At 36.0% G+C, this 25,298-nt stretch overlaps 1 protein-coding gene across 1 annotated transcript; it reads right to left on the reverse strand.

The window, feature by feature from the left end:
- LOC111800226 (potassium channel SKOR) lies at positions 1-25,055 on the reverse strand. Its single transcript, XM_023683824.2, has 12 exons — positions 24,794-25,055; positions 23,948-24,172; positions 23,807-23,870; positions 23,327-23,666; positions 21,283-21,575; positions 16,579-16,659; positions 15,132-15,230; positions 14,308-14,529; positions 10,695-10,883; positions 1,275-1,350; positions 587-881; positions 1-282 (listed from the first exon to the last, which is right to left on the reverse strand). Exons 1-12 carry the CDS (start codon positions 25,024-25,026, stop codon positions 147-149), a joined length of 2,253 nt encoding a protein of 750 aa, XP_023539592.2. The 5' UTR covers positions 25,027-25,055; the 3' UTR covers positions 1-146.
- Between the last annotated feature and the right edge of the window lie 243 nt (positions 25,056-25,298).

Genomic DNA, 25,298 nt, shown 5'->3' on the forward strand with positions numbered 1-25,298 from the left:
AATCAACAGCGCATTTGAATGCATAAAATAAAAGGAGCATGAACAATCAAACAAAAAAAAGGTAAAACATTATCACCAAAATATTTGTCTTGGGATAAGTACAGATTTAAGTGATTTTACCGCATACATTTTATACTTACAAATGATCAACTAGTACCTTGAATCTCTTCGGATATATCAGAGTTGTTTTCAGATGACTGAAAAATTCTTGCAACTTCAAGTAGCCTGATCAAATTCTTATTTCCTCTGGTACGAGCTTCATCAAGCGGAGTATTTCCCCATCTACATATTATCCCATAGTCTAAGATGATGAAAAATGAAAATAAAAAATGAAAATGCAAATGAACAAATGCATTATATGTGAGCTTTGATGAATAATTCCATTTTAATCCAAGTGATCATCGAAACAAGTATTCTTAGGTGAGTAACTCCCAGAAGATCTCAAAGAGAAAGTGTCATTGTCAAAGATTATGAAGGTGGACATCAATGAAAGAAATACTTGTCTAATAACTTTGTCAGGGCATCTCTGAATAGTAGCTAAATCACAGTCATAGCTTAGAATCAACGTAAATAGATCATATCATACCTGTCCGTGGCAAAAACACTGGCTCCAGCATTTAAAAGTACCTCTGCAAAAGGATACAAACCTTCTGAGACAGCTATGTGAAGTGGAGTCCGTTGATCATAGTTTCTAGCATTTGGATCAATGCCATTAGCCAGAAGTCCTTTCAGAAAACCCAAACCCCTTCTTGCGACAGTAGAACAAAGAAGTCCACCAGCATCATTAGCAACAATGGTTGCTCCAGCTTTGGCAAGTAAAGAAGCTACTTGCTCATGTCCATTCTGAATGGCTTCAAGTAAAGGCATGTTCCCAAACTTATCTGCATGCACCACACAAAATGACATGGGGCTACCAGTGGAAGACAGTTTTCAATAGGCCAAGAATGTACACATATCAATTGTTGTTCAAGGTTATCGAGATCTTTGCGGAAAAGAAAAGCTTTACAAAAATATATAGTCATGAACAAAGAAAGGAGATTGGGCTTAATGAACGGACCAGCCCATATTTTCTAAGTTAAAATGGATGTGCGGCTAAAAAGGGTTAGATTCGTTACTTCTTTCAAATTACAAAAAATTGGAACATACTTCGTATAAAGGGGTTATATATGAAAATTGCTATAAAAAAATGCCGGTAACACGCAGATGAAACAACAAATGGACACACATAAGGGAGACAAAAAAGAAATGGTTAGTATAGTAGTTCAAAAGCTCACCTGGAACATTAACTTGTGCTCCTTGTTCAATAAGAAAACAAGCAATAGCTTCATATCCTTTCGATGCAGCAAAATGCTGAAAAAAGAACTCGTGTATTATGAGCACTATAATTGGATAAATAACAATTAAGGAACATGATAGGAATTGTACTAGTAGAGTTAGGAATATTAGTAGGATTTTAAGTGTATACGAGTAACTAGTTAAGCAGTTGTTACAGTAATTTGTTATAAATGAAGGGAGTGGAAAAAAAAAAAAAAGGTAGACATTGATTTAGTTGATTTAGTCATTACCCAAGCTTCCCGCTAGATAAAGGATTATGAGCACAACTACTCAACTCATGACTTGAAGTTAGCAAATGTAGGATTCACTTAAAAGACTTGGAGACACGGTTTATACGAGGAAAATGTTCAAATCTTGATGAACCACAAGAGCCTGAAAGACTTTTCAAGCCGAGCTAAACATGAGGCAGCACAAATGATTGGAATTGACTAAGGATTATGATCCTTACTCAACTCCATATTGTATCACATAAGTCAAGGCAAATGTGGTAGCAGATGTCTTGAGCAGGAAGACAACACACTCATTAATCCTAATTATCGAGCAAGTTTGTTACATATGGACTTGGAGCATGGATCCATGTTTTATTTAGATTTGATGGAGTCAAGACAGGTGAATGAGCTATCTCTAGTCTCTGACAATGGCCTCCCCTTTGGCACAAGGATATCTGTGTGTGCCCAGAAACATTAAGCTTTAGAATGATTTATTAAATGAACACATTTTGCCATTTCTATGCATCTTGATAGCATAAAGATGTACCAGAATTTAAAACGATACTATTGGCTTTGTAGCATGAGGAGGGACATAGAAAACCATGTCAATAAATGACAGGTTTGTCAGCAAGTAAAAACTTCGAGACAAAAACCAACAAGCTTAGTGTTGCAGTAGATGAGAAGAGATATCTATGGACTTCATTACAAAGTTGCCTAGGAATGTTAAAAGGCTTCACAGGAATTTGGGTCATTATTGACCGACTCACCAAGTAAGCATATTTTCTTCCTAGAAGACCTACTTACTCTGTACGAAGTGGGCATAGTTGTATATGGAAGAGATAGTTAGGCGACATGGAGTGCCAATTTCAAATGTGTTAAATAGAAATACTCGCTTTACGTTCAATTCTTGGAGGAGTCTATAGAAGGGGATGGGTACACAGGTGAACTTTAGCACCACCTTTCATCCCCAAACCAATGGCTAGAGTGAGCGATTAAATTGGACTTGCGAAGACATGTTATAAGCTTGTGCATTGAATTTTGTAGGTAGTTGGGATATTTGTATGCACATGATGGAGTTTTCCAACTACAATAGTTATCAAGCAACGATTGGGGTACAACACCTTTAGAAGCTCCTTATGGAAGAAGGTGAAAGTCCTATTTATTAGGACGAGAACACAAGTTGTTGGAACTTAAGTTTGACCTCAAGAATGAATCAATCCAAAGGATTAGAGCTAGGATGTGAATTGCACAGGTAGTCAAAAGAGTTACACAGACAAAAGGCAAAGGGATTTGAATCTGGCAGTTGGTGGGCATGTGTTCCTAAAGGTAGCTCCAATGAAAGGAGCGTTGAGGTTTGGAAGGAAGTGGAAGCTAAGCTCATGATTTGTTAGGTTGCTTGATATCTTGGAATGAATCGGCCTTGTGGGTTATCATTTAGCTTTGTCGTTACCTCTTGCTATAGTCCTTGATGTATTCCATGTTTCCATATTGCACAAGTATATGGCAAATTCATCGCATGTAATTGATTAAGAACCACATTGCTCGGATGAGAGTTTGAGTCATGTGAAAAGGTCCATACAGATTCTTGCAAGAGATCAGAAGGTTCTACTTAACCGATTGATAGCCCTAGTCAAAGTCATTTGGTAGAGCCACCAGTTCGAAGAAGCGAGCTGGGAGTGAGAGGACAAAATGAGAGGCAAATATTGAGAGCTTTTTTAAGGATGGAGAACTTTCAAAGATGAAACTTCATAAGGAGGGACAAATGTAATGTTCATGGAAAAGAAAAAGAAAAAGGAAAAAAAAAAAAGCTTATTTAAGTCGTACAAAATCCTAGGAGTCGGTTCAGTTTCATTCCCAACTTGGCAGCACAACTCCCTGGCTCAACTCTCTCTTGCTTGCCCGATCTCTTTCGTGTTTGGCTGGTTTAGGTCAAGCAAAGGATCATCCACTCTCAGACGCACTTTCGCCTGCACCATCGTCCTCTCATTTTTGCTTCTTACTCGTTCTGACAGTTTTTCAATGTTGATTGGTTGGAAGTTGCAGTTTAGGTGAGTTTTCTTGTTTTTGTTAGATTCATGTGATTTTGTTGGTATTTTAAGCATAACTTACGAATTTTTGGGTCCCATTATAGGAAATGCACAACATTTGGACACTTGAACAACATTGGTGGTTAGTTGAAGAGAAACCAGCAAGGATTCAAACTCTTTCAAGGTGAGGAACCTTTTGAGTGATTTTTATGGGTCACTCTATTGGGTAAGCCAATAGTACTAGAGATTTCTGTTTTTTTATATTTGTGATTGTTTAGGTGCTTAATGGTTTTAGATTTGTTCAGGTTGGGCAAGGATATTCTTGGGTAGCTTGATTGGATCTGTTACTTGGACCTTTGGGTAAGAAGCATTTGGATTTTTATAATGCGATTGTATGTAATTTAGCGTGATGATCTGTTTAAGGTATAGTATGTTTTTTTAAATATGTGGTTTGCTTAGTTGTGCTGCCAAGCATATGATGTGGGGAGGGGTCTGATTACACAATGAACAAATAGCGCATATTAGTGGTTCTAGCATGTTTAAAAGCCATTACATGGTATATATGTTTCCATGTATGTTTTTATAAGGTACTATGCTAGAGAATCTGCAAGACGGTCGCCAACTAACCTTTAGTGGTGCTAGGTCTTACATGAATGGCTCACATAAATAATATAGTTGGTGATCAAGAATGATTTTAAGGTTGGAATAGGCCCAACACGACTAGACTGTTGCCAACTAACCTCTAGTGTGTTTCTTCTTACAAGGTTGTCCCGTCCCACACATGCACCACAGTTTGTACCATTTAGGAATAGGTAAAGTGTCCTTTAGACACAATGTTTTCGTATTTTTCAATTAAGGCCATTATATACAGACACATTGGTGTATATTTATTGTCAGGACTTTGCATGTATTCAGTACTATGGGCATAGTTTCAGCCTTTAAGTGGGGTTACTTCCTAAATATATTTTTATTCACCCATGTTACTTTTCTTTTTCTTTTCAGATGGTGCATAAATCTACAAGGGGTGTGGCAATGACATTCAGTCTAAAGGCCATGGTGATGGACAAGCTAAACATCATGTTACTTGCACCATGCTCAGCGTTGCAGTAAACCACTCTCAACGCTTAAAACATGCGCGCTAAAAAAATTTCATTAATAGCGTCTCAATGCCACTACCAATAATAGTTGGCTTGTGTATGCTTTATGGTTTTTTCAAAGATTACTTGCATGATAGACTCTAGAATAAAAGAAACAAAATTAATAAGGGGTAAACATCTCACATATTCAAATTTGTTTATAAGTAGATAAAGTGTTTGGTTACTATTTTTTTTTTTTTTTCAATTGAACTGGGTTATTTTTGTAAATCCAAGATCAACACTACAATCGGATGAGACTATACCATGAATCGGAAACTTCGGTAAGATTGATTTTTTTTTTTTCTTGCTTTTATTTCCTTTTGTTTTAATTCATCTTAATTTACAAAACAAAAATTTGCACTACACTAATCCACTCCTAACTTTCTTAACCTAATTAGTGGCGTCACCCATGCATGCATAAGTCATAATGCGGATATTTATATTAAATAACCTTGAAATAAAGTCATGGTCTTACATAAATAGTTCAAAATACGAAATTTAACATAACTTTGAAAAATATAAAGGGGAAGTACCCCGATGCAAATAACATACAAATATGCATGAGGTTGTATGAATTACGTTACATGACATAATATTTAATACATTTCATACTATAACTCATTTATGCACGGTAACATTCTCAATCCATTACATGTAAGACTTACATATCATCCATAGCATTTCATGGTAATAGTATAATGGATTACATACATACGTGGTAAACATTTCATAACAATTCAAGAATACATAAACGTTGCATAACATAGAGATTTCACATACAATATGGTGCATGTAAGGGCCACAGGGCATGCACCATCATACATTAAGCTAACACTAATAGTAAGGTCACTTACCTGGTTGGCCTTGATCAAAGTTACTCACGATAAGATAATCGCCTCGATACTACAACTCCAACGCCTAACTATTTCCTATAAGATTCCACATAACATGCTTAGGGTTTATTCAAGCTAAACATCATGTTTAATTACCAAAGTAAGACCCTACACTAATCTGATTTGATAAATAAGAGCTATACTGACCTCAAATGGCTTAAAAAAGGTAAAAAAAAAAATGGCGTCAAAGGGGTCAAAACCTAGGAATTTGTATATTATACGTATATTGAGCCGTCAAGCCGAGGAAAGGATGGAGCCAAGCCGACGAAGCCGAGAATGCTGAGCCGACGTTACGTACGTGAGTGAGCCGAGTCACGTCTGCGCGCACGTGCAAGCCAAAGGCATGCGTTTCTTCTGGGCGCAGATCGTGTATCTGCTAGACTTGGGCCAAAACAAAAGTCGTGAGCTAGACAGTGAGCCATTTTACGCTAAGCTGCTAGGTTGGTCCGAGACAGATTAGATTTGGGTCGTGAGCATTCTGGGCAAATTGGTAAGGACCGAGACAAATTCGGGTTCACGTGGATGTGGACCTAGACTTGAATGTATCTTTTTCCTCACCCGAAAGCAATGCAACCCTAGTTCATTTACCCCTTTTTTGATTCCAACAAGACATGCAGCAATTCCGATGTGGATTCTCTTTGCTTCCGCCGCAATTCTTCCTCCGGAGACTTGTGCGGCAACTCCATACAATCTTACAACTCGAAACCCCCATATATCAACACCGATTTCACGGATCTTCGTGAAGCAAACTCACTCGATTTCCCTTTCAAAATACTCTCATTTTTTCTCTCTCAGACACAGTTGTTACATTCAGAGGAAAATCAATTGGGTATATGCTGAAGAGTTTGAGAAAAGAGAGGTTTAAAGGGTCTATAGGGTGTTTCAAACATGGTAATAATTGTCTCATCAGAAATCGTGCATTTTCCAGCGAGATTAAATGTTGTACTTAATTATTATTATTTTATTTTTAGAATATGAATCGTTACATTATCCCCCCTTACCCTTAAAAAGGACGGTCGTCCTTGAAAGTGTTTGTACCCAGAAGCAACTCTGGATACTTCTCTCTCATCTCTTCCTCTGTTCCCAACTCTGGATACTTCTCTCTCATCTCTTCCTCTCGTTCCCATGTGGCCTCTTCTACTAGTTGGTTTCTCCACCACACTCGGACAAATGCAATGTCTCTAGTGCGTAGAGTTTTAATTTTGTGAGCCAAGATCCCCAACGGTTTTTCCTCATAGCTTAAATCCTCTGCTACATCAAAAGCCTCATAATCCATCACATGCATGGGATTGGCCATATACTTACGAAGTACTAATACATAAAACACGTTTTGTTGGCTGAGAGAGTTGGTGGTAGGGCTAATCTATAAGCAACGGGTCCGATCTGCTCCAAAATTTCAAAAGGTCCTATAAAGCGTGGACTCACCTTGCCTTTGCGTCCAAACCTTAGGACACCTTTCATTCAGGCCACCTTCAAGAACATCATGTCGCCCACTTCAAACTCTAGATTCATTTGTCTTGAGTCTGCATAACTTTTCTGTTTGCTCTGAGCAGTACGCATTCTTTCTTTCTCTGACACCTTTCATTGGGGTCACCTTCAAGAACACCATGTCGCCCACCTCAAACTCTAGATCCCTTCGTCTCGAGTCTACATAACTTTCATGTTTGCTCTGAGCAGTACTCTGATCTTTTGCACCGCCTCATTTGTGACTTAGACGAATTCGGGACCCACCAATTCACGTTCCCCTACCTCATCCTAACACAATGGTGTCTACGTTTTTCATATAACGCCTCATACAGTGTCAAATCAATTGTTGCCTGATAGCTATTATTATAGGAAAATTCCATGAGATGCAATTTCAAGTCCCAACTTCCAGCGAAGTCAAGTACACAAACACGTAACATATCTTCTAGAATTTGGTTCAAACGTTTTGTCTGTTAATCTGTCTGTGGGTGAAATATTGTATTGAAATCCAGGCGAGTACCCAATGCTTTCTGGAGTCCGCGCCAAAACGCCAAAGTAAACATGGGTCTCTATTTGATACAATTGACACAAAAACTCCATGCAATCTGACAATTTCCTTCATGTACAATTGTGCCCAATTGTCCATTGTGTAAGTGGCTTTACCAGGAAAGAAATGCGCTGACTTTGTCAATCTGTCCACAATCACCCATATGACCACGTAACCCTTCAACATTCTTGGTAGCCCTACTATGAAATCCATGGCAATATTCTCCCATTTCCATTCTGAAACGATTCAGATTCCAAAAATAAAATAATAATAATTATTTGCAGCATTTAATCAAGCCAGAAAATGCGCAATTTTCGGTGAGAAAATTATTACCATGTTTGAAACGCCTCACAGACCCTTTCAACCTCTTTTTTCTCTAACTCTTCAACATCTACACAATTGATTTTCTTCTGAATGTAACAACTGCGTCTAAGAGAGAAACCCCGAGAGTATTTTGAAAGGGAAATCGAGTGAGTTTGCTTTGCGAAGATCCGTGAAATCAGTGTTGATATTTGGTGGTTTTGAGTCGTAAGATTGTATGGAGTTGCAGCAGAAGTCTCTAGAAGAAGAATTGCGACAGAAGCGAAAAGAATCGGCATCGGAATCGCTGCGTGTCTCATCGAAATCAGAAAGGGGCAAACGAACTAGGGTTGCACTGCTTTTAGGGTGAGGAAGAAGATACATTCGAATCCAAGTCCACATCAACCAGATTTGTCTCGACCTTCACCAATTTGCCCAAAAAGCTCACGGCCCAAATCCAATCTGTCTCAGACCAACTCAACAGCTCAATGTAAAACAGTCCACTGTCCAACTCACGACTTCTGTTTTGGCCCAAGTCTAGTGGGTACACGATCTGCGCCCAAAAGAAACGGGCGCCTTCAACTCGCACGTTCACGCAAACGTGACCCGACTCGCACGCATACGTAACATCGGCTCAATATCCTCAGCTTCGTCGGCTCGGCTGTCTTTTCCGCGGCTCGGCTTGGCTTGTTGGCTTGGCGGCTTGGCTTGACGGCTTGGTATATGTATAATATATCAATCCCTACGTTTTCGACTGTTCTGAAGCCATTTTTGACATTGTTTAAGCCATTTGAGGTCAGTATGACTCTTATTTATCAAATCAGAATAGTTTAGGGGCTTACTTCGGTAATTAAACATGATGTTTAGCTTGAATAGTTGTGAATAGACCTTAAGCATGTTATGTGGAATCTTATAACAAATAGTTAGGCGTTGGAGTTGTAGTATCGAGGCGATTATCTTATCGTGAGTAACTTCGGTCAAGGCCAACAAGGAAAGTGACCTTACGATTGGTGTTAGCTTAATGTATGATGTATGATGGTGCATGCCCTGTGGCCCTTGTACGCACCATATTGTATGTGAAACCTCTATGTTATGCAATGTTTATGTATTCTTGAATTGATACGAAATGTTTACCACATATGCATGTAATCCATTATACTGCTACCATGAAATGAATTGAAATGCTATGAATGATATGTAAGTCTTACATGTAATGGATTGCAAAATGTAGCCATGCATATATGTTGCATAAATGAGTTATGATATTAAATGTATAAAGGAAATGAAAGGTATTAAGTATTTTGTCATGTAACGTTAATTCATGGGACCTCATGCATGTTTGTATGTCATACGCATCGGGATACTTCCCCTTTATGTTATGATAGTATGGGCTCGTACATTCGATATTTATGTTCGTCATGATATCATGCGAGCCTTTTCTTTTATGTGGTGTCCGGTGACATGTAATACGTTGTGCCCGACCAAGCCAGGCCCAGGGGTGTATACGAGCTTGCCAGTGGGCCCATGTGCACATACATGGTCTGTGTATGGGGAAGTACCATACATCCAACCCTGCCTGGATCTAAAAAGAGTCTAAGGCTATGTAAAGTTTAAGAAAGATAGGTCCCGCTCATATTTGCATGTGTATTGCATATCTAACCCCAATAATGGGGTGAATTACTGAGTATTTTAAAAAATATTCAAGCCACGCTACCATAATTTTTCAGGTAAAGGCAAGGCTCCCATGCACGGATGACGGTGGATGATGTAAAGACCATGAAAGATGAAATGTGGGCATAATAGGGTAGTAGATGTTTTGGTTGAGTTTTATTGTAGAAATGAACGTTTGCATTTAAATTTCTGGTCTTAGTTAAATGTTTTTCTGTTATGTTAAATTTCGTATTTGTAAGACCATGACTTTATTTCAAGGTTATTTAATATGAATTTTCACATTATGACTTGTGCATGCATGGGTGACGTCAATAATTAGGTTAAGAGGAGCGTTACATAATCACTTTGGTTTTGGTTCATTTGAGATATCAACTTGGCTCCACTATTCCTACAAGTCAGTCAAATCAGTTTATTTGGCGGCCCTCTAAAACTGACCACAAGCAAAAATTTCATCGATGGTTTTAAATTGGCAAGTGGCTTATTAAACATTCACCATCCCTTTTTGGTGGACGACACCATTCTCATTCTCTGCCATCGACAAATGGGCCTCGAACCTTTTCAAGGCGTCCAAGTGTTTTTAAGAACTTTTCTTTTTCAAGTTTGCTTACAACTAAAATGAAACAAGTCGCTAACAATCTTGACTACGGAGTTTTTCCAATCGTATATGCTAAAACTTGATGACTTCTGGTAAGATATTGGCATATTTTGTAGAGACAACTCAGAAGAGTACACTCTTTTGCAATTTGGCAGAGGTGGGTGATCTGGAAGTTCTAAATATGTCGCGTGCTTTCACATGAACAGACAAAACAAGCTGGGGTTCCAAGGATGATCTCAATGATACCATGATGGAGATGAGTTAAAAGTAATTATATATCCCTGATTAGTTGACTGGTAAGAAAAACCTAGCAAAAGCAAACAAACAAAAATGCCTATGGCTAGTTCGCAAAAAATTATTGTCAAGCACGATATATAATCATGCAGAGATTCAAATAAGGAAAATATATATAATGGTAATACTACATAAATTCTACTCTAAAAATTTTTATTCTCAACCATATTAATTAGAACGTAATAAAAGAAGATAGAGATAACTCGGCTAGAAGAAACCATACCAGAGGCGATCTTCCATCATAATCTGTTTTATTCGGATCTGCTCCTGCTTTAATCAACCGTTTGAGTTGATTTAGATCCCCATCATGAGCAGCACAGTTGACCTTAATGGCTAACTCAAGTTCACGCTTTTGAATGTAAAGAATTATGTCAGATTCCAAAATTTGATCTTGTTGATTGGAATCCTTTCCCTATGCAAAGAAAAGATTATAATTGTGGCATAGAATTAAAAGTTTAATAGCTTAAACAACTAAAACTTTTAAATTCCAAGAATAGATGGGAAAAATTATTGACCAATCTGGACTTGATTCAACCAAACATGAACATTTGTAAACTCCTTTGAATAAATACTATTTTAATAATAATTAGATTTTTAGAACAAGATATGGAACCTTTAAAAGAAGTAAGGAAAAGAAACAGAAAATGTACAAAGTTACAATCTCCCAAAAGGGAAGGAAAGAAAAGCAAACATTAAAATGCTGAATCTAACGAGGGGATATAAAAGCATCCCAATCAAAACAAAGATCATTGAAAGAACAGTGATTAAGTACGGATGATAAAGAACTCTAATGCAAAGATTTCATTTGAGATTAAACCAAACATCACTGGAAACGTAATGATCAAAAAAGGATAATAAAGAACTCCAATGGAAAGATTTGAATTAGGCTAAATAAAACTGCTTAAGCATTCCAATTAAAACCAACATCACTGAAAGAGTAATGGTCAAATAAGGATGATAAAGAGAATGGGAAGATTTGATCTTACCGAATATAGAAGTTTAAGGAACAAGATAAAATGCTTCATTGTCTTATTCCTCTATCAAAAGCAATACATATATACATGTGGAAGTCTGACCAATTTACAGCTATCTAACGGAATTACGCATAACAACTAACATACATTTACAAAATACAATTCATTATAAACACAAGAAATAACCAAGTTAGTTAAAACCCAATACTACCCCCATCAAGATGGCTTAAAAATCAAGAATTTCTATCTCGGAAAGTAAAGAAAATCTATTGCCGGTAGAAGAGCTTTTGTGAAGATGTCTGCTAGGCTGATCGAATGGGCAACAACTTAATAAAACGAGAAACTACTTTGTCACGGATGAAGGCTATCCAATTCTATGTGCTTGGTTCTCTCATGGAAAGTTGAAATTGTTTCTGTATACTGCAGCCTGGTTATCACCAAACAAAAGAGGAGGAGGAACAAAAGTAACTTGTAAATCGGTGGATTGCTTCTTGGATTTCCATGACCAAAGCATCTCCCAAAAAAAGTAGAAAACTGTAGAATATTTCTGAATATCTAAGAAAGAAGCCCAATCGAAATTGTAAAAAAATTTAATTGAAATTTTAAAGAAGCTAGAAAGTAGAGGTCTTGTCTAGGTGCACATTTTAAGTACTGTAGCAATTAATGTGCAGCTTCAAGACGAGATTGGCAAGGGTTTGGCACGAATTGATTCAATTTGTTGACAACACAGGTACTATCATGTCATGAGAGGCTGAGATATAAAGGACGACCAACGTAACTAACCTTCAATAGACCATAAGATCACTTAGCAGTTAGATCCTGAAGCATGTAACTTTAAATTTGATCAAGAGGAGCAGGGATTGGCTTATATCCAAGGAGACTAGATTTTTCTAAATGTTCCAAAGTGTAATGCCGTTGTCAAATACAAAGATCCCGAGAAGGCCTTGCAAGTTCAAGATTGAGGCTGACAACAGACGAGTAAAGCCATAAAGGATGAACCAAATCCTTGGGTAAAAAGAGAGTAATCATGATGTAGGGACATACCTCCCTTTCTCCATGTTTTATTTATTTTAACCGAACCTAGGCTATTTAATTAGTTCTTGAAGTCGTCTGTCTTTAAGACCTCAGTTTGTTTGGAGATTTGTTAGTTAGTTGGACTTCCTCTAATGTATATATTTGTCTATGCTTGTACTTTGAGGCAACTTATTCCATTCTTAATAAAATTGCTGAACTTAATACATCAAGTGGTATTAGAGCGAATGCCAAGAGCCATTTCTTTAGATCTGGTCGAGTACAATATGGCCTCTATCGAAGTGGAAGCCTCCCCACTTTGAAGTTTTAACATTGAAGATTTTGAATAATCAGGGGAGGACAGAAACTACAACTTTGAATACCAAGATCGTGAGGAAAGATTACCAAGAAGAAAACAAAACGATCTTCCTATATTGGGTAAAAAAACATGGAGGGTTTCTTCAAATATGCCAACACATTCAACAACAAGAATGTTAAATTGGTAGCCTTCAATCTCAAGGTGGGGCCTCGACATGGTGGGATCAATTGCAAAACAATAGATGGTGCTATAGAAACAACAATCAAGCAATGGCCTAAGATGCTCTGTTTGATGAAGAAGTGGTTTCTCCCTATCAATTACCGACAAATCCTATAACAACAAATATCCACAATGCAAGCAATAAGGACGTTCTATAATTGATTATACAGAGGAGTTCATTGTTTGGGAGCTAGGAATAACTTATTGGAAACAAAAGAACAAAAAATCTCAACATTTGTAATGGTCTGCAAGATGACATCAAAGAAGTTGTATGTCTACATCCCCTTTCCTACCTTGCAGATTCGATTGCATTGGCCACTAAAATTGAGGAACAAGATAAAGTGAAGCCCATCAGAACATATCAAAGAAGGAATACTTGGGATAAGCAACAACAAGCTCATGGAGAAGTACAATCAAGCCCACAAAACATTCCATCAAGTAAGCTCTTCCACATCCAACCAACAAGGCAAAATGGATGAGCACGCAAGCAAGAAAAACACCTCAAACAAAGATTTGTAAGGTACAAATCCTAGGAAAATTTCTAACCCTTATAACCAGTCATCTCTTGGGAAATGTTTTAAGTGTAGGCAACAAGGACATAACTCTAACGAATAGCATCAAAGAAGAACCTTGGCCACACAACAAGAGACCAACGAAGAAAGTGACCTCAACAGGAGCGAGGCATTTGGGTAATAGGAGTTAAAGAGGGAGGGAGAAACACTGCAGTGTGGACACAAAAGGGGAAAGGTTAGCAAGGGAAAAAATTATTCATGTGGGTTGAGGATGTGAGCTAGGCTTTCAATTCCTCTTTTATTATTATTATTTTTCTAATTTCTTTTAGTAGGAAGCTTCATTGTTGGCTTAGTAAGATGTGAGTTGGATTGAGAAATTATTTAATTTTATTTCATTTCTATTTTTTAAAAATTTGTATCATTTAAAAAATATCGTTACTTAATTATTAACCATTAAGCTAAAAATAGATGATTAATATATTACATTGTCGAAAAGAATTTTGATACCTACAAAAGTATTGGTTATATTAGATATTATAAAACATGTTGTATATGACCTGCCAAAATTTTAATAAATAAATTCTTGATAAACGTAATTGTAAATATGGATCTAAATTATATGTCACATCTACTTTCACTGTAAAAAATATACTATTTTCTTTTCTTTTAAGAGGAAATCTAACTTCAATTGCAACCACATTTTCCATACATAATAAAATTGTGTTTCAGCTTTTGTAACCAAAATAGTGGATATAAAATGAGTAGAAGAGTGACAAATACCAAAAAGGCAAGTTTACCTACCTCAAGGGCATTGTCTAAGATGATCTGTCCATCTAAAAAGTGTAATTCCAAGGTTTCTTTAAATGACAGTTTATCGAGTTGCAAGATCTTGGAAAACTCACGAACCCGAACATGGTAGGGATGAGGAGAATTGCAAAGGAAAGAAATTTCACCAAATGAGCTATATGTTCCAAGACACCTAATTAACTCTTCATCTTCAGTATCCCAGTTTTCAATTTCCTCCTGTGAACAAGTCTAAAACAATAAATAGATATACGAGAACAAACATAAATCAGACAGTCTTTGGAAATAGAGCCTTTCCTAGATTGATTCCAATTAATCTGTACGAAAGATAGATTGTTTCACAAAAGAAGCAATCATAACAAGCAAGTATACTACTATTCAACTAATGAAATCTCTACTTTTGCATGCAACAAATTTTAGGCAATACAAGGATTTTTTATCTCACATCTATTTGAACATTTTTTTCTATACAATGGTACTATATGGTTGCATTGTTGGCATAGATCTAGCAACCGAAGTTAACAAGCATGTGTTTTCAGCAACAAGAGCATGATAAAAGATAAATTTATAAATTTTAAGTTGATAGAAATTGTAGGCTATTTAACAAAGGATGAATACTTCGCTGAAATATTCTCCTGACATAAATAAACGCCACTAAATAAGAGCTCAAGTGACTAGTGACCAACAAATTACCACCTAAGTTATAAAGCAATATAAAAAGCTATTTTTGTTTAAATAAATAACTGTGAAAGCTCTTGGAAGATTAGGCACTAAATAAAAAATGCACAAAGAGATTGGAACTGAAAGACTGGAATTCGTACCAATTCACCATGACATACAACATAGAGTTGGTCAACTAAGTTTTCACGTTCAATAATCATTTGTCCAGGGAAAAAAGCCTCTTCACGAACTTTGGTTGCCTGGTACAGGAGAAGAATGAAAATAATAAATTAACCATGAAATAGGCATGAGCTTTCTTTCCTTAGGAATGACTACAACTTTTTAATTCATAGATAGGTTCTATTGGTCGTTCTTTTTTTTTTTTTTTGTTTAAACGGCTAAGATGTCAGATTAATTGCATTCTTGGGTATATTGAGATTCGAGTAAAATATCAATGTTGCCAACATATTAGAAATTTAGAGCTATGGAAATCGATGATAGGAAGTGACTCTTGTCTTTTAAGAAAGCCTTCACCAGGACTAGTGGGGGAAAGGGAAAACAAAAAACCCTAAAGTTCATACACACGTCTGTTAAAGAGTAACTACGCAAAGCTTTGTTCAGTTTACACCGTATAGTATATGGGTGTGTTGACCATTAATGGCCTCCAAGCTATCAAGAGTAGGAAGAATCTTCCCGAATGAGTTGGAAAACATTTTTGTACGGTAAAAAGTGAACGAGGTTTCCTGTTAATTATGTGAAGAATCTATCTTTTTTCAGGAGAAAAAAATCAACTTATACCTTTAAACTTCGCCGGTTGTATCAATAAAAATCCTAAAATAATAATTGTATCAATTAAAACCCTAAAATTAACTTGATTGCATTAAAATCAACTCGGAATTACCTGACTGTTATTAATTTTCTACCAATATCCTACTGAAGTACCAAAACTAGTTTTATTTTATTCATCCTTGATCTCGATAATGTTGCTGGTTCTTATGCCAAGGGAGAACTTTTTGAACTTCATCTGAAGGACGAAAGGAATATGATACAAAAATGTAAATTGAAGTGGTTAAAAGAAGATGAAAATACCAGATTTTTTCATAGATATTTGGTAGCAAGGAAGAGAGATTTTGATTTTGGAATTATGCCCATCCGAGGGTGTGTCTTTATTATCCTATAGAGAAATAGAAGCTGACAACTGTTGAAATTTGGGCAGCACTTAAAAGGTCTTGGTAATAACAAGGCATCGAGTTTAGACAACTTACTATTCATCATCATGGTCATTCGAATTCAACCCTTAACAAGAGTTCATTTGTTTAGTACAGAAGAAAGAGCCTATAACTTTCATCAAAGATTTTCAGCCAATTAGCATGACTTCTTCCATTTATTATTGCCAAGGTGCTAACTAGAAGATTAAAGAAAGTAAGTAATGCTTCCGATATTCATCACTCATGGTGCATTCATTGAAGGATGTGGATTCCTAATTTGATTAGGAGACAACAAAATAGCCTTGAGAAAAAGTTAGAGACAACGTGTACAACTAAAAAATAGCCCCAAGAAAAAAAAAATTGTCCATCATTATGAGATAAAGATTATTAATGAGCTTACAATGCGTTTTATGAATCCCTGAGAGCAACCTTTGAAAAGAGAGACTTCCTTAATGTATGGCTCGTACAATTTCTGTGATATCTGCAACCAACACACATAAATAATAATAAACACACGCATCAAATACTACAAAGACATTCATTCAATTGTACCAATTACCAGTAATCAAGAGTTTTGTTTGTTTCTTTTTATAAAAAACATTTTATTGATGAAATGAAATTAAAAAATTGGGGTGGTAAAACTCTGGAATTTACACACAACTTTTTCAATGGGTTACGAGAGATGATAGACTATAGCTACAAAAATATGGAGACAACTTACACCATGTGAGAACCAAAAGAGAGAGATTCAAGAAAAAAAAAACTTTAAAAATGTCACCCCTTATCTTTGAAGAGTCACAAATTCCTTTTGATTCCTATAGACCAGTGCCCTAGAGAAATTGAGACAAAGGATCTTGTGGGAAAAGGGTTATTCCCTTAATATAAATTGGTTAATTTTATGCCAAAGTTTAGAAAGATATTTCTTAGTTATTTTATTTTCATTTCTTAAAATTAAATTTTGTTCTCCATGTTTTAAGAGATTTAACAGCACGACATCTCCCTATTATTAAAGGATTTAGTATCTCAGTTTGTGGACTGTTTTCCAGCCGTGATGCATATTTATTAGGTTGTAATTCTGAAAAGTAAATTCAAGGAGAGCAATAAATAATCCTCTCTAAATTCTTCATGGTATAAACGAAGGTTCTGTGCTAAAATGACTATTTTCTTCTTTCTGCCTTGATCCATCGCTTTATGTCTAAATATGATGAACAAGGAGATAACTTCCACCAAGACTGTTGAGTTATGAGTTTTTTTTAATTTTTTTTAATTACATTCAGTTTTTTCAATTTGGTGGTGTTTCTTTTTTAAAAGTTAGATATGACATTTCAGTTTTTTCGTGTTTTGTTCTAAGGATGAACTTTCACGTGAGTTTATGTTACCAATTTTTTCTACTTCAATAGAAACTTATTCAACTATTTGATTTTACCCTCTCATGTTCCATTTTCTCTCTTTATTCAAAAAATATTGAGACTTCGATTTGACTATTGCTTCCGCAATATTTTTTTTCATTATTTACTTTTTTCTCAATCTTTGATCAATACTATCCAACTCTGATCTCAGTTCCAACCTTAGTCACGAACCCCAAACTGTTCGATCAACCTCTAGACGATTCAGTCTGTTCATGTTCATCTGTGGCCGAGGGAAAGATGAACATTTTGGTGAAATTGTGGCTCCAGAAACAACAGACTCAAAATTCAGACCATGGAAAACGAACAATCACCTTGTTATGACTTGGTTGATCAATTTTATAATTCTGGAGGCGGGCAAAAATTTTATGCTTCACAAAACTGCAGAGGACATTTGGGAGGCTATAGAAGAAACCTACTCAAGAGCGGATAATGTGTTTGAAAATTTTTGAGGTTGAAACAAGATTGTATGAATTAAAGCAAAGGGAGATGAATGTTACTCAAGATTTCAAGGTTCTCACATGGTTTTGGCTCCAATTAGATCTTTATGAAATCTACTCGGTAGAAGTGCTCTGACGATGGTGCAACATTCAAGCATATCACAGAACAAAAAAGGACCATGCTCTGTGCTTGGTCTAAACAAGGATCTTGAAGTGAGAGGAAGATGGAAATCAAGCCCTTTCCCAATTTGAGAGAAGCTTTGGTAGAAGTCGGAAGAGAAGAAAGTTGGAAGAAACTGACGTTGGCTGAGAATAAACCTGTGGGAAGTTAAGACATCTTTAACCTGTGGGAAGTTAAGTATGTCTTGCAAACGTTATGGCAAGATCTCAATTATTATCGACTATTTGAGATGAAGTGCACTGCAGATACCGTAATTTATTGGAGTAGGCTGTGTCTATGACTTTTAGGCAGGTTTGACCAAGTTTGAGTACAAATCACCAAAAAAGAAGAAACATCGTCACTAAAAGAAACAATTTCCCTTGTTCGTGCAGCAGAGAACAAATGAAGTCTTATGCTTGACAAACCACTCAATGTAGAAGCATCGGCCTTCACTGTAGAGAGAGAATGAACCCAAGGATTAATCGAAGACTCCACAAGTATGTCAAGAGTGCCAGTTTGGCAAGACAGATGTGTTGTCAATATCAAAAATAGTGTTATTGATGGACGTGAGGTTCCTTGAGTTTCAAGTGTCATGTATTGACATCGTGAAGGGGAGGCTTATCCATAAAAAACCAAGAACTAAGCTCATTGCCAAAGGCTTGAGAATCCTTAGGCAGACAATTTAACATTCAAATGGTGTACCAAATAAGGTGTCTTCCAAAGAGTTATTACCATCACAGGATAATGCTAATGGCTGCTAGCAGAGAAGCCAAGGGATCAGTGTAACATCTGTCAATCAAGTGTCAAGTGAGCATTGATAAGTCCATGTGGATGCATAATGTGGCTAAGTTAAGGGTCAATTGAAGAAAAGAAGCAGTGTTAAGAGTGGACAATCAAGACTAAGAGAGAGAAGTAACTTGAGAAAATTGATTGTTTGCCCGTGGAAGTGCTCCAAAAGAAGTGAACACGAGAGAGGGAAGTAACTCAAGAAAATTAGTTGTGTTACTGTGTAAGTGTTCCAAGAGAAGTGAGCACAAGAGAAGGAAGTAACTCAAGAGAACGGGTTATTTGCCCATGGGAGTGCTCCAAGAGAAGTGAGCATGAGAGAGGCAAGCAACTATCCTTAAACCATTTCCACATGTCTGAGGAGGTGGCTTCACATCAAAACCAAAATTTGTTCATGGAGCACCAAGCTGAATATAAAGACAAGAAGAGAGAAGTTGCAGCAAGACCAGAGTGAAGCACCATTTGCAACGTTTGCCACAAGAAATGGTTAAGTTGAGAATAAAAAATATTTGGGGGCTAGCAAGAATAAAAAATATTAATGGGGCTCGCTGGTCTGTAACGTTCTTTAATTATCACACCAAAACTACTTGACAATTCTTCTGAAGGAAAAATCCAATACATCCTCAAGTTTTCAATCCTTTCATACTATGGTTCAAAAGCAATTCTAACAGAAAGCCCAAATGCTTCAGATAGATAATGCCAAAGATAATTTTATCTCCAATCTTGGTCCATATCTCACTTCCCAAGGTATTATCTATGCTAGTTCATGTGCAGGTACTCCACAACAATATCTGAGAGGAAAAATTGGCGCCTACTTGAAGTTAATTGTGACTTAATGTTTTCAAACAACGTACCAATATACCTTAGGGGGAAGCACTATTGACTGCCACATATCTCAGAAACTTATGTCAAGTAGAGTATTGAAATACAAACACCTCGACAAGCATTACTACAAGACTATCCTCACATTCAGAAATTTTCAACAGACTTGCCAATTAAAATTTTTGTTGTACATTTTTTGTTGACATTTCTCAAGATCATCATTCCAAACTAGATCATAAGTCCTTGAAATGTATTTTTACTGGTTATTCCTCAGACCAAAAAGGATACAAATGTTACTCTCGGGTCACCAAGAAAATTTACAATAAAATGGAGTTGAACTTCATGTTTACAGTAGAAGAAACCCTATAGAGAGAAGATAAAACACCACCATTCCCTTTCAAATTTTCAAATCACTTAAACTAGTTCTCATGCCGATGATGATTAGAATAGTAAGAACGTTATCACACCTCATACTCCTACAACTGATAACCATGATCAGCCCATAGCTCACAGGACAAGGGTTAGACAATGCACAAACCACTCGATTCAAAAGTTTCTTGCCTATGGAAAACTCCTTCAAGACTGCAGGGCATTTGTATCAAATTTGGACAGCACTCAAGTACCAAATATAGTTTGGATGCTGCTTTAATTTGCAGTTATTCTTAGATTGATCACTGCACCAACTGGATGCGAATAATGTATTTCTAAACAGAGACTTAGAAGAAGAAATCTACATGGATATTCCACCCGGCATAAGATCAATGTCTACTAGTGGATTGGGTGCAAGTTATAGAAATCCTTATATGGTTTGTTGCAGTTCCCTCGAGCATGGTTTGACAAATTTGCTAGAGAGCTTATGTCCAAAGTGAAAAATATCATATCACAAGGGAGATTCAGCTGTCCTTAACAACATAAGCACCAAGAAAGATACCACCACATATAGTATCGCTTTAGAAATAAAACATCCACGCACAAGTAGATGAACCCAAGTCAAAAGAAAATACCTAACCATATGCGAGAAACTCACACATTGGATTGAAAATCCAATAATTTTGAACAAGCAAAACATTAAAAACTCAAATCAACAATACTGAAAGCTGGTTAAAAAAGTTTGATCGGCAATGAAGGCCAATCAAAAAAAGCATCAAGGCTTTGATACCATCTCAGTGATAAGAAAAATATTCCTTCCTGCTTGAAAAGATGATACAAGGTTATTCTAAATACAAATTACCCGGAAAACGGAATAGGAAAGAAAGAAAACATACAAGGAAAAAGATATCTAGATCTCGCAATCACTTAGGAGCTAATTACAAATAAGGAAATACAAATAAATACACAATATATATATATATATATAAAAGACTGTCCTTATTCCTCAATAAATTAATACGGAAGTAAATGAATCAAGTAATGCAAAAAAGCATAGAGCATGATTAAATTTCCAGTATTGATTTTCAGCTATATCTTAGACTAACACAGGATTATAATACCTTGGCACGAATTGAAGCTGGAATATCTTGAAGAACACCAAACTCAGAGGAGTGGCAGTACTGTAATTGAAGATGATCTTTGATGTCTTTACTTAATTTCCTATTGAGCTTATTTTTATTCATGTATTTAATAACGTCCTTCATTTTATCTCTAAACTTCTCTGTTTTTGATCCTTTTACTATCAATGCTGCCATGTTACCAAGCAAATAAGAACCAAGAATCATATCAAAGGAGATAAAAATCATGATAAAAATCATTTCCCTGACATTGACTGCATGCATGTCACCATAACCTGCGAACATGAAGCAGAAATTAGGAGGAAAAGAAGCTTGAAATCTAGTACAAGTAACAAAAAACCATCATAAGAAAGTGAAGAATAATGAAGTGTAATGCTCTCATTTGCAGATCTGAGAATTTGATAACACCAGAGCGATGTGGCTATTGCTCTCGGAACCTACCATGAAAGTTGGAGGTGACTAACCAATACATTTAAAGGAAGAGATGTTGGCTGTTTCAAATGAACACAAAGCTTATACTAATACAACTGACTAATTTTAACAAACAGAAAAGGGCTAAATAAAGACATTACCCATGGAAAAAATCAGGCCAGCTTCTAAGAAGATCCACCATGCACTAACGAAATGTTCCAACATATGAACATAAAACTAATACCAATGCACTAAGGAATATCTTCAAAGCTTGGAACACAATACCCAGTAATTCCATATCTTTTTTCTTTCCCCAATCGTTCAAGTTAAACCAATTCATTTTAAGTAAAAAGACATTGTTTATTTATGCATTTGGCTTTTCTATTTCAATTACCAGATTTAAGTTTTTTCTTTACTATCGACGATCTTTAAAAAACAATTATTTCAAGTTTTTGGATATTATTTTTCATTTGCTACTACTTGTAATTCGATGAGCAAAATAAGGTAAATAGCCTTTTAGAATATTGCTTTTGTAAAAAGAAAAAAGTAATGTGAGGAGGGGAATCCAGCCCAAATTTAAATTGATTTGTGATAAGCCTCCAATTACGAGGTGTAACCTAGGAAGAGAGGAAGAGTTGGTTAGAGTCACCCTCAACCTTGGTCAGTCCAATCCGAAAAGTGTATGTTCAAGCTCAGTCCAGACATAAATCAAGCTGACCCAACTTTTAATAGCCAAGCCTATGACCCAACCTTTGAACTTGGACACATTCTATCAAAATTTGGGTCAAGCTCGGATCGGACTTGAACCAACTTATTGGATTATCCCATTAAATAAAGATTTTTTAAAATTATTTTTAAATTTTCTTTAGTAAATGTTATTAAAATATATTAGAATTATATTTCTTATGTAATGATGTTATGTTAAAAGTTTTGGTGGTTTTTATTACCTTGATTATCAACAACATCAGTAATTCTACCACTAGTATGTGGAACTCTGTAAAGCTCCTTTTTGTAAATTTTGGTATCCTAAATTTTTGCAAATTTGTAATTATATCAATAGAGTCCAGTAGGAGCGGATGGTGAGGCCAGGTGCGAAAGGGAATTTGAAGTCATAGTTCCAATCAACTTGCCAACACTTTAGCTCCAGTATTTGATTCACATTTATAGAAGTTGGAGGTGCCAATCTTTGAAGGAACGAATCCAAATGGTTGGTTGCATCAAGTAGCAAGGTATTTTGTAATCAATAGGTATGTATACCAACACATCCTAAAACCCCTCTAGACAACTCTTCCTCTCTTCCTAGCATACACCTTTGTAATTGGAGGCCTATGATCAGTTTGATTGACCCCTTTGGGTGGAATCAAGTATCTGCAAACCAGTTTAATTTGTCCATTATTCCAAAACATCCCTTAACCCAATCTATCCCCATCCGACCTCTGTTCAACTAAAGCCATATTAACATACATCATGCCAACAGAAGTAATTGAAATTAACATACATCATGCGAACAGAAGTAATTGAAATTAACATACATCAAACAAACAAGGGATATCACGTAATGGGATGGTTAATTCAAAAAATATAAAGATAAAAATGAGAAAGAGAAGCCTCTTACCAACAGTTGCCATAGTTACAACAGCAAAATATAATGATGTGATGTAACGCTTCCAAAGATCAATTTCTCTAAAGTTTGAATAGCTATAGTCCCCCAACTTTAGGCTTCCTATCCAGGTGTACCCTTCTTTTGACGGAGGTAGAGTAGTAGCAAGATAGTAGAAAATACAGGCAGCTGTATGAGTACAATAAAGCTCCACAACAAAAAGCTTCGCAATTCTTGTACCAAGGTAATTTATTCGTATATCCTTCTCCAATTTCTCAAAGAATTCAGTAACTCTTAAGGCTCGACTTAGCCGAATCCATAGTAAATATCTCACAAGCTCCTTCTTACCAGAAGCCTACACACGGTACCGGTAGGTAGAGGGATGAATACATGAAATCAATCAAATTACTAACCCCTCCTGGGAGGTGGAAAAGGGTTGAGAATATTGCTTAGATGCATCATACTTGGAGCAACATAATTTCATTGAAGCCATACCTTGTAGATGGCGTCCCAGGGCATACAACCCATTAAGTCAACCACAAATCGAGACTTCAAATATCTGCAGTTGTAAATTTTGTATTTCTATTACAAACAGATTAAACATTGTGTTGTGAGAACAGAGATTGACTGACAGACCTGATAGCGATGAGATTACGGTCGTAGACAAAGCGGTAAGAATGCGAATCGCGATAGGCAACACAAAAGTGAACAGCGATATCGATGAGAAAGGCGATCTGGCCGGCAACGTCGAGGAGGAAGAGATTCTTGGGGAGACCCCTGAAGAATCCGAATTCCAGTGGCGTAAAGAAGGAAGAGTACACAGCCCATACCAAAATAAAATGCGTCCAAAGAACGTATCGCCTGCATTAAACGTAAACCCCATTTTCTTCTCAGTTCTTTTCAGATTTCGTTTCTGCTCTGAATCCCGTCGCTCCGACGGATTGCTTCAGTGCATCATCGTGCATGGATTCCACCAGCCCTTAATTTTTGTCATAAAAAATCCTCCAACGGTTTCTTTCTACTATTTAAATAAATAAATAAACCTTTTGATAAATAATTTTTATTTCTATTTTCTTTTAAGTAATTACGAGAAATAAAGTGCCGTTTTGAAGAGAGAAAAATAAAAAAAAAAAAAAAAAAAAAAAAAAAAAAAAAAACATAAAAGATAAATGTTCTAAGAAAAATATTTATTTAGAGAATATTTTTAAAATGTTTTTAGTTCTAAAGTTAAAAAAAACAAAGGACCTCTAGAAAAAACCATCATAAACTGACCTTAACGATTAAGACATTTTTACTCCCTCAAATAGTAATATATTCAAATTTATCATAAACTTTAAAAGCAACGATTTGAATCTCTAATATAATGTATAAATGCGATACTTGGACGTTTAAGTAGTAGATTTAAACACAAAATTAAAATTTCCATTTTTATCGAATAAAAAATACGATAACAAAAATAAAATTAAAAAAACAAAGTAATACCAGTCGTGAGGATGAATGACAATTTGATTTAGAGATCTGAAGTTTGCGCTATTGTTCTTCCCTGCATCTCTCGATCTCTCGCCATTTCTGGTTGATGAATCGAGACTGAGTAGTGTTAGTTTCCTTTTCCACCAAGATAACTTAGAATCTCCGTTATCATGGTAACCGTCGAGTTCTAGCTTTTGTTTTGAAAAATCTTCTTCCATCTCTCCTTCTCTTTCCCTTCCCATCATTTCATCCAAACGCAACCTTTTAATACGTTATTTCCTTTAACTCCTCTAAGAGAATGGAATAATGTTTATTGAATTGATGAGTAGTAGCGTTGGCTTACTTTTGTTCACAAAACATAATATCTCTTAAGATTAAAAGAGAATATTTAGAAGATAGAGCATATTATAAAAATACTTTTTAAAATTCCATCATTTGAGAATTTTGGTAACTTCACATTCACTCTCTTCAAAACTCTTTTTATCATTTTTTACTTTTTATCTCAAAACCCTAACAG

The sequence above is a fragment of the Cucurbita pepo genome, chromosome 8 (genome assembly GCF_057944985.1).
Source record: "Cucurbita pepo subsp. pepo isolate OVF chromosome 8, ASM5794498v1, whole genome shotgun sequence".
Lineage (NCBI taxonomy): Eukaryota > Viridiplantae > Streptophyta > Magnoliopsida > Cucurbitales > Cucurbitaceae > Cucurbita > Cucurbita pepo.

Bases quoted from the DNA above. Each gene is read 5' to 3' on its own strand.
- LOC111800226 (XM_023683824.2), bottom strand. From the start codon at position 25,026: ATGATGGGAAGGGAAAGAGAAGGAGAGATGGAAGAAGATTTTTCAAAA. The intron at 24,173-24,793 runs GTATTACTTTGT...CGTTTAATGCAG, and splicing joins GTCATTCATCCTCACGACTG to GCGATACGTTCTTTGGACGC. The intron at 21,576-23,326 runs GTAAGAGGCTTC...TCATGTTCGCAG, and splicing joins TGTAACTATGGCAACTGTTG to GTTATGGTGACATGCATGCA.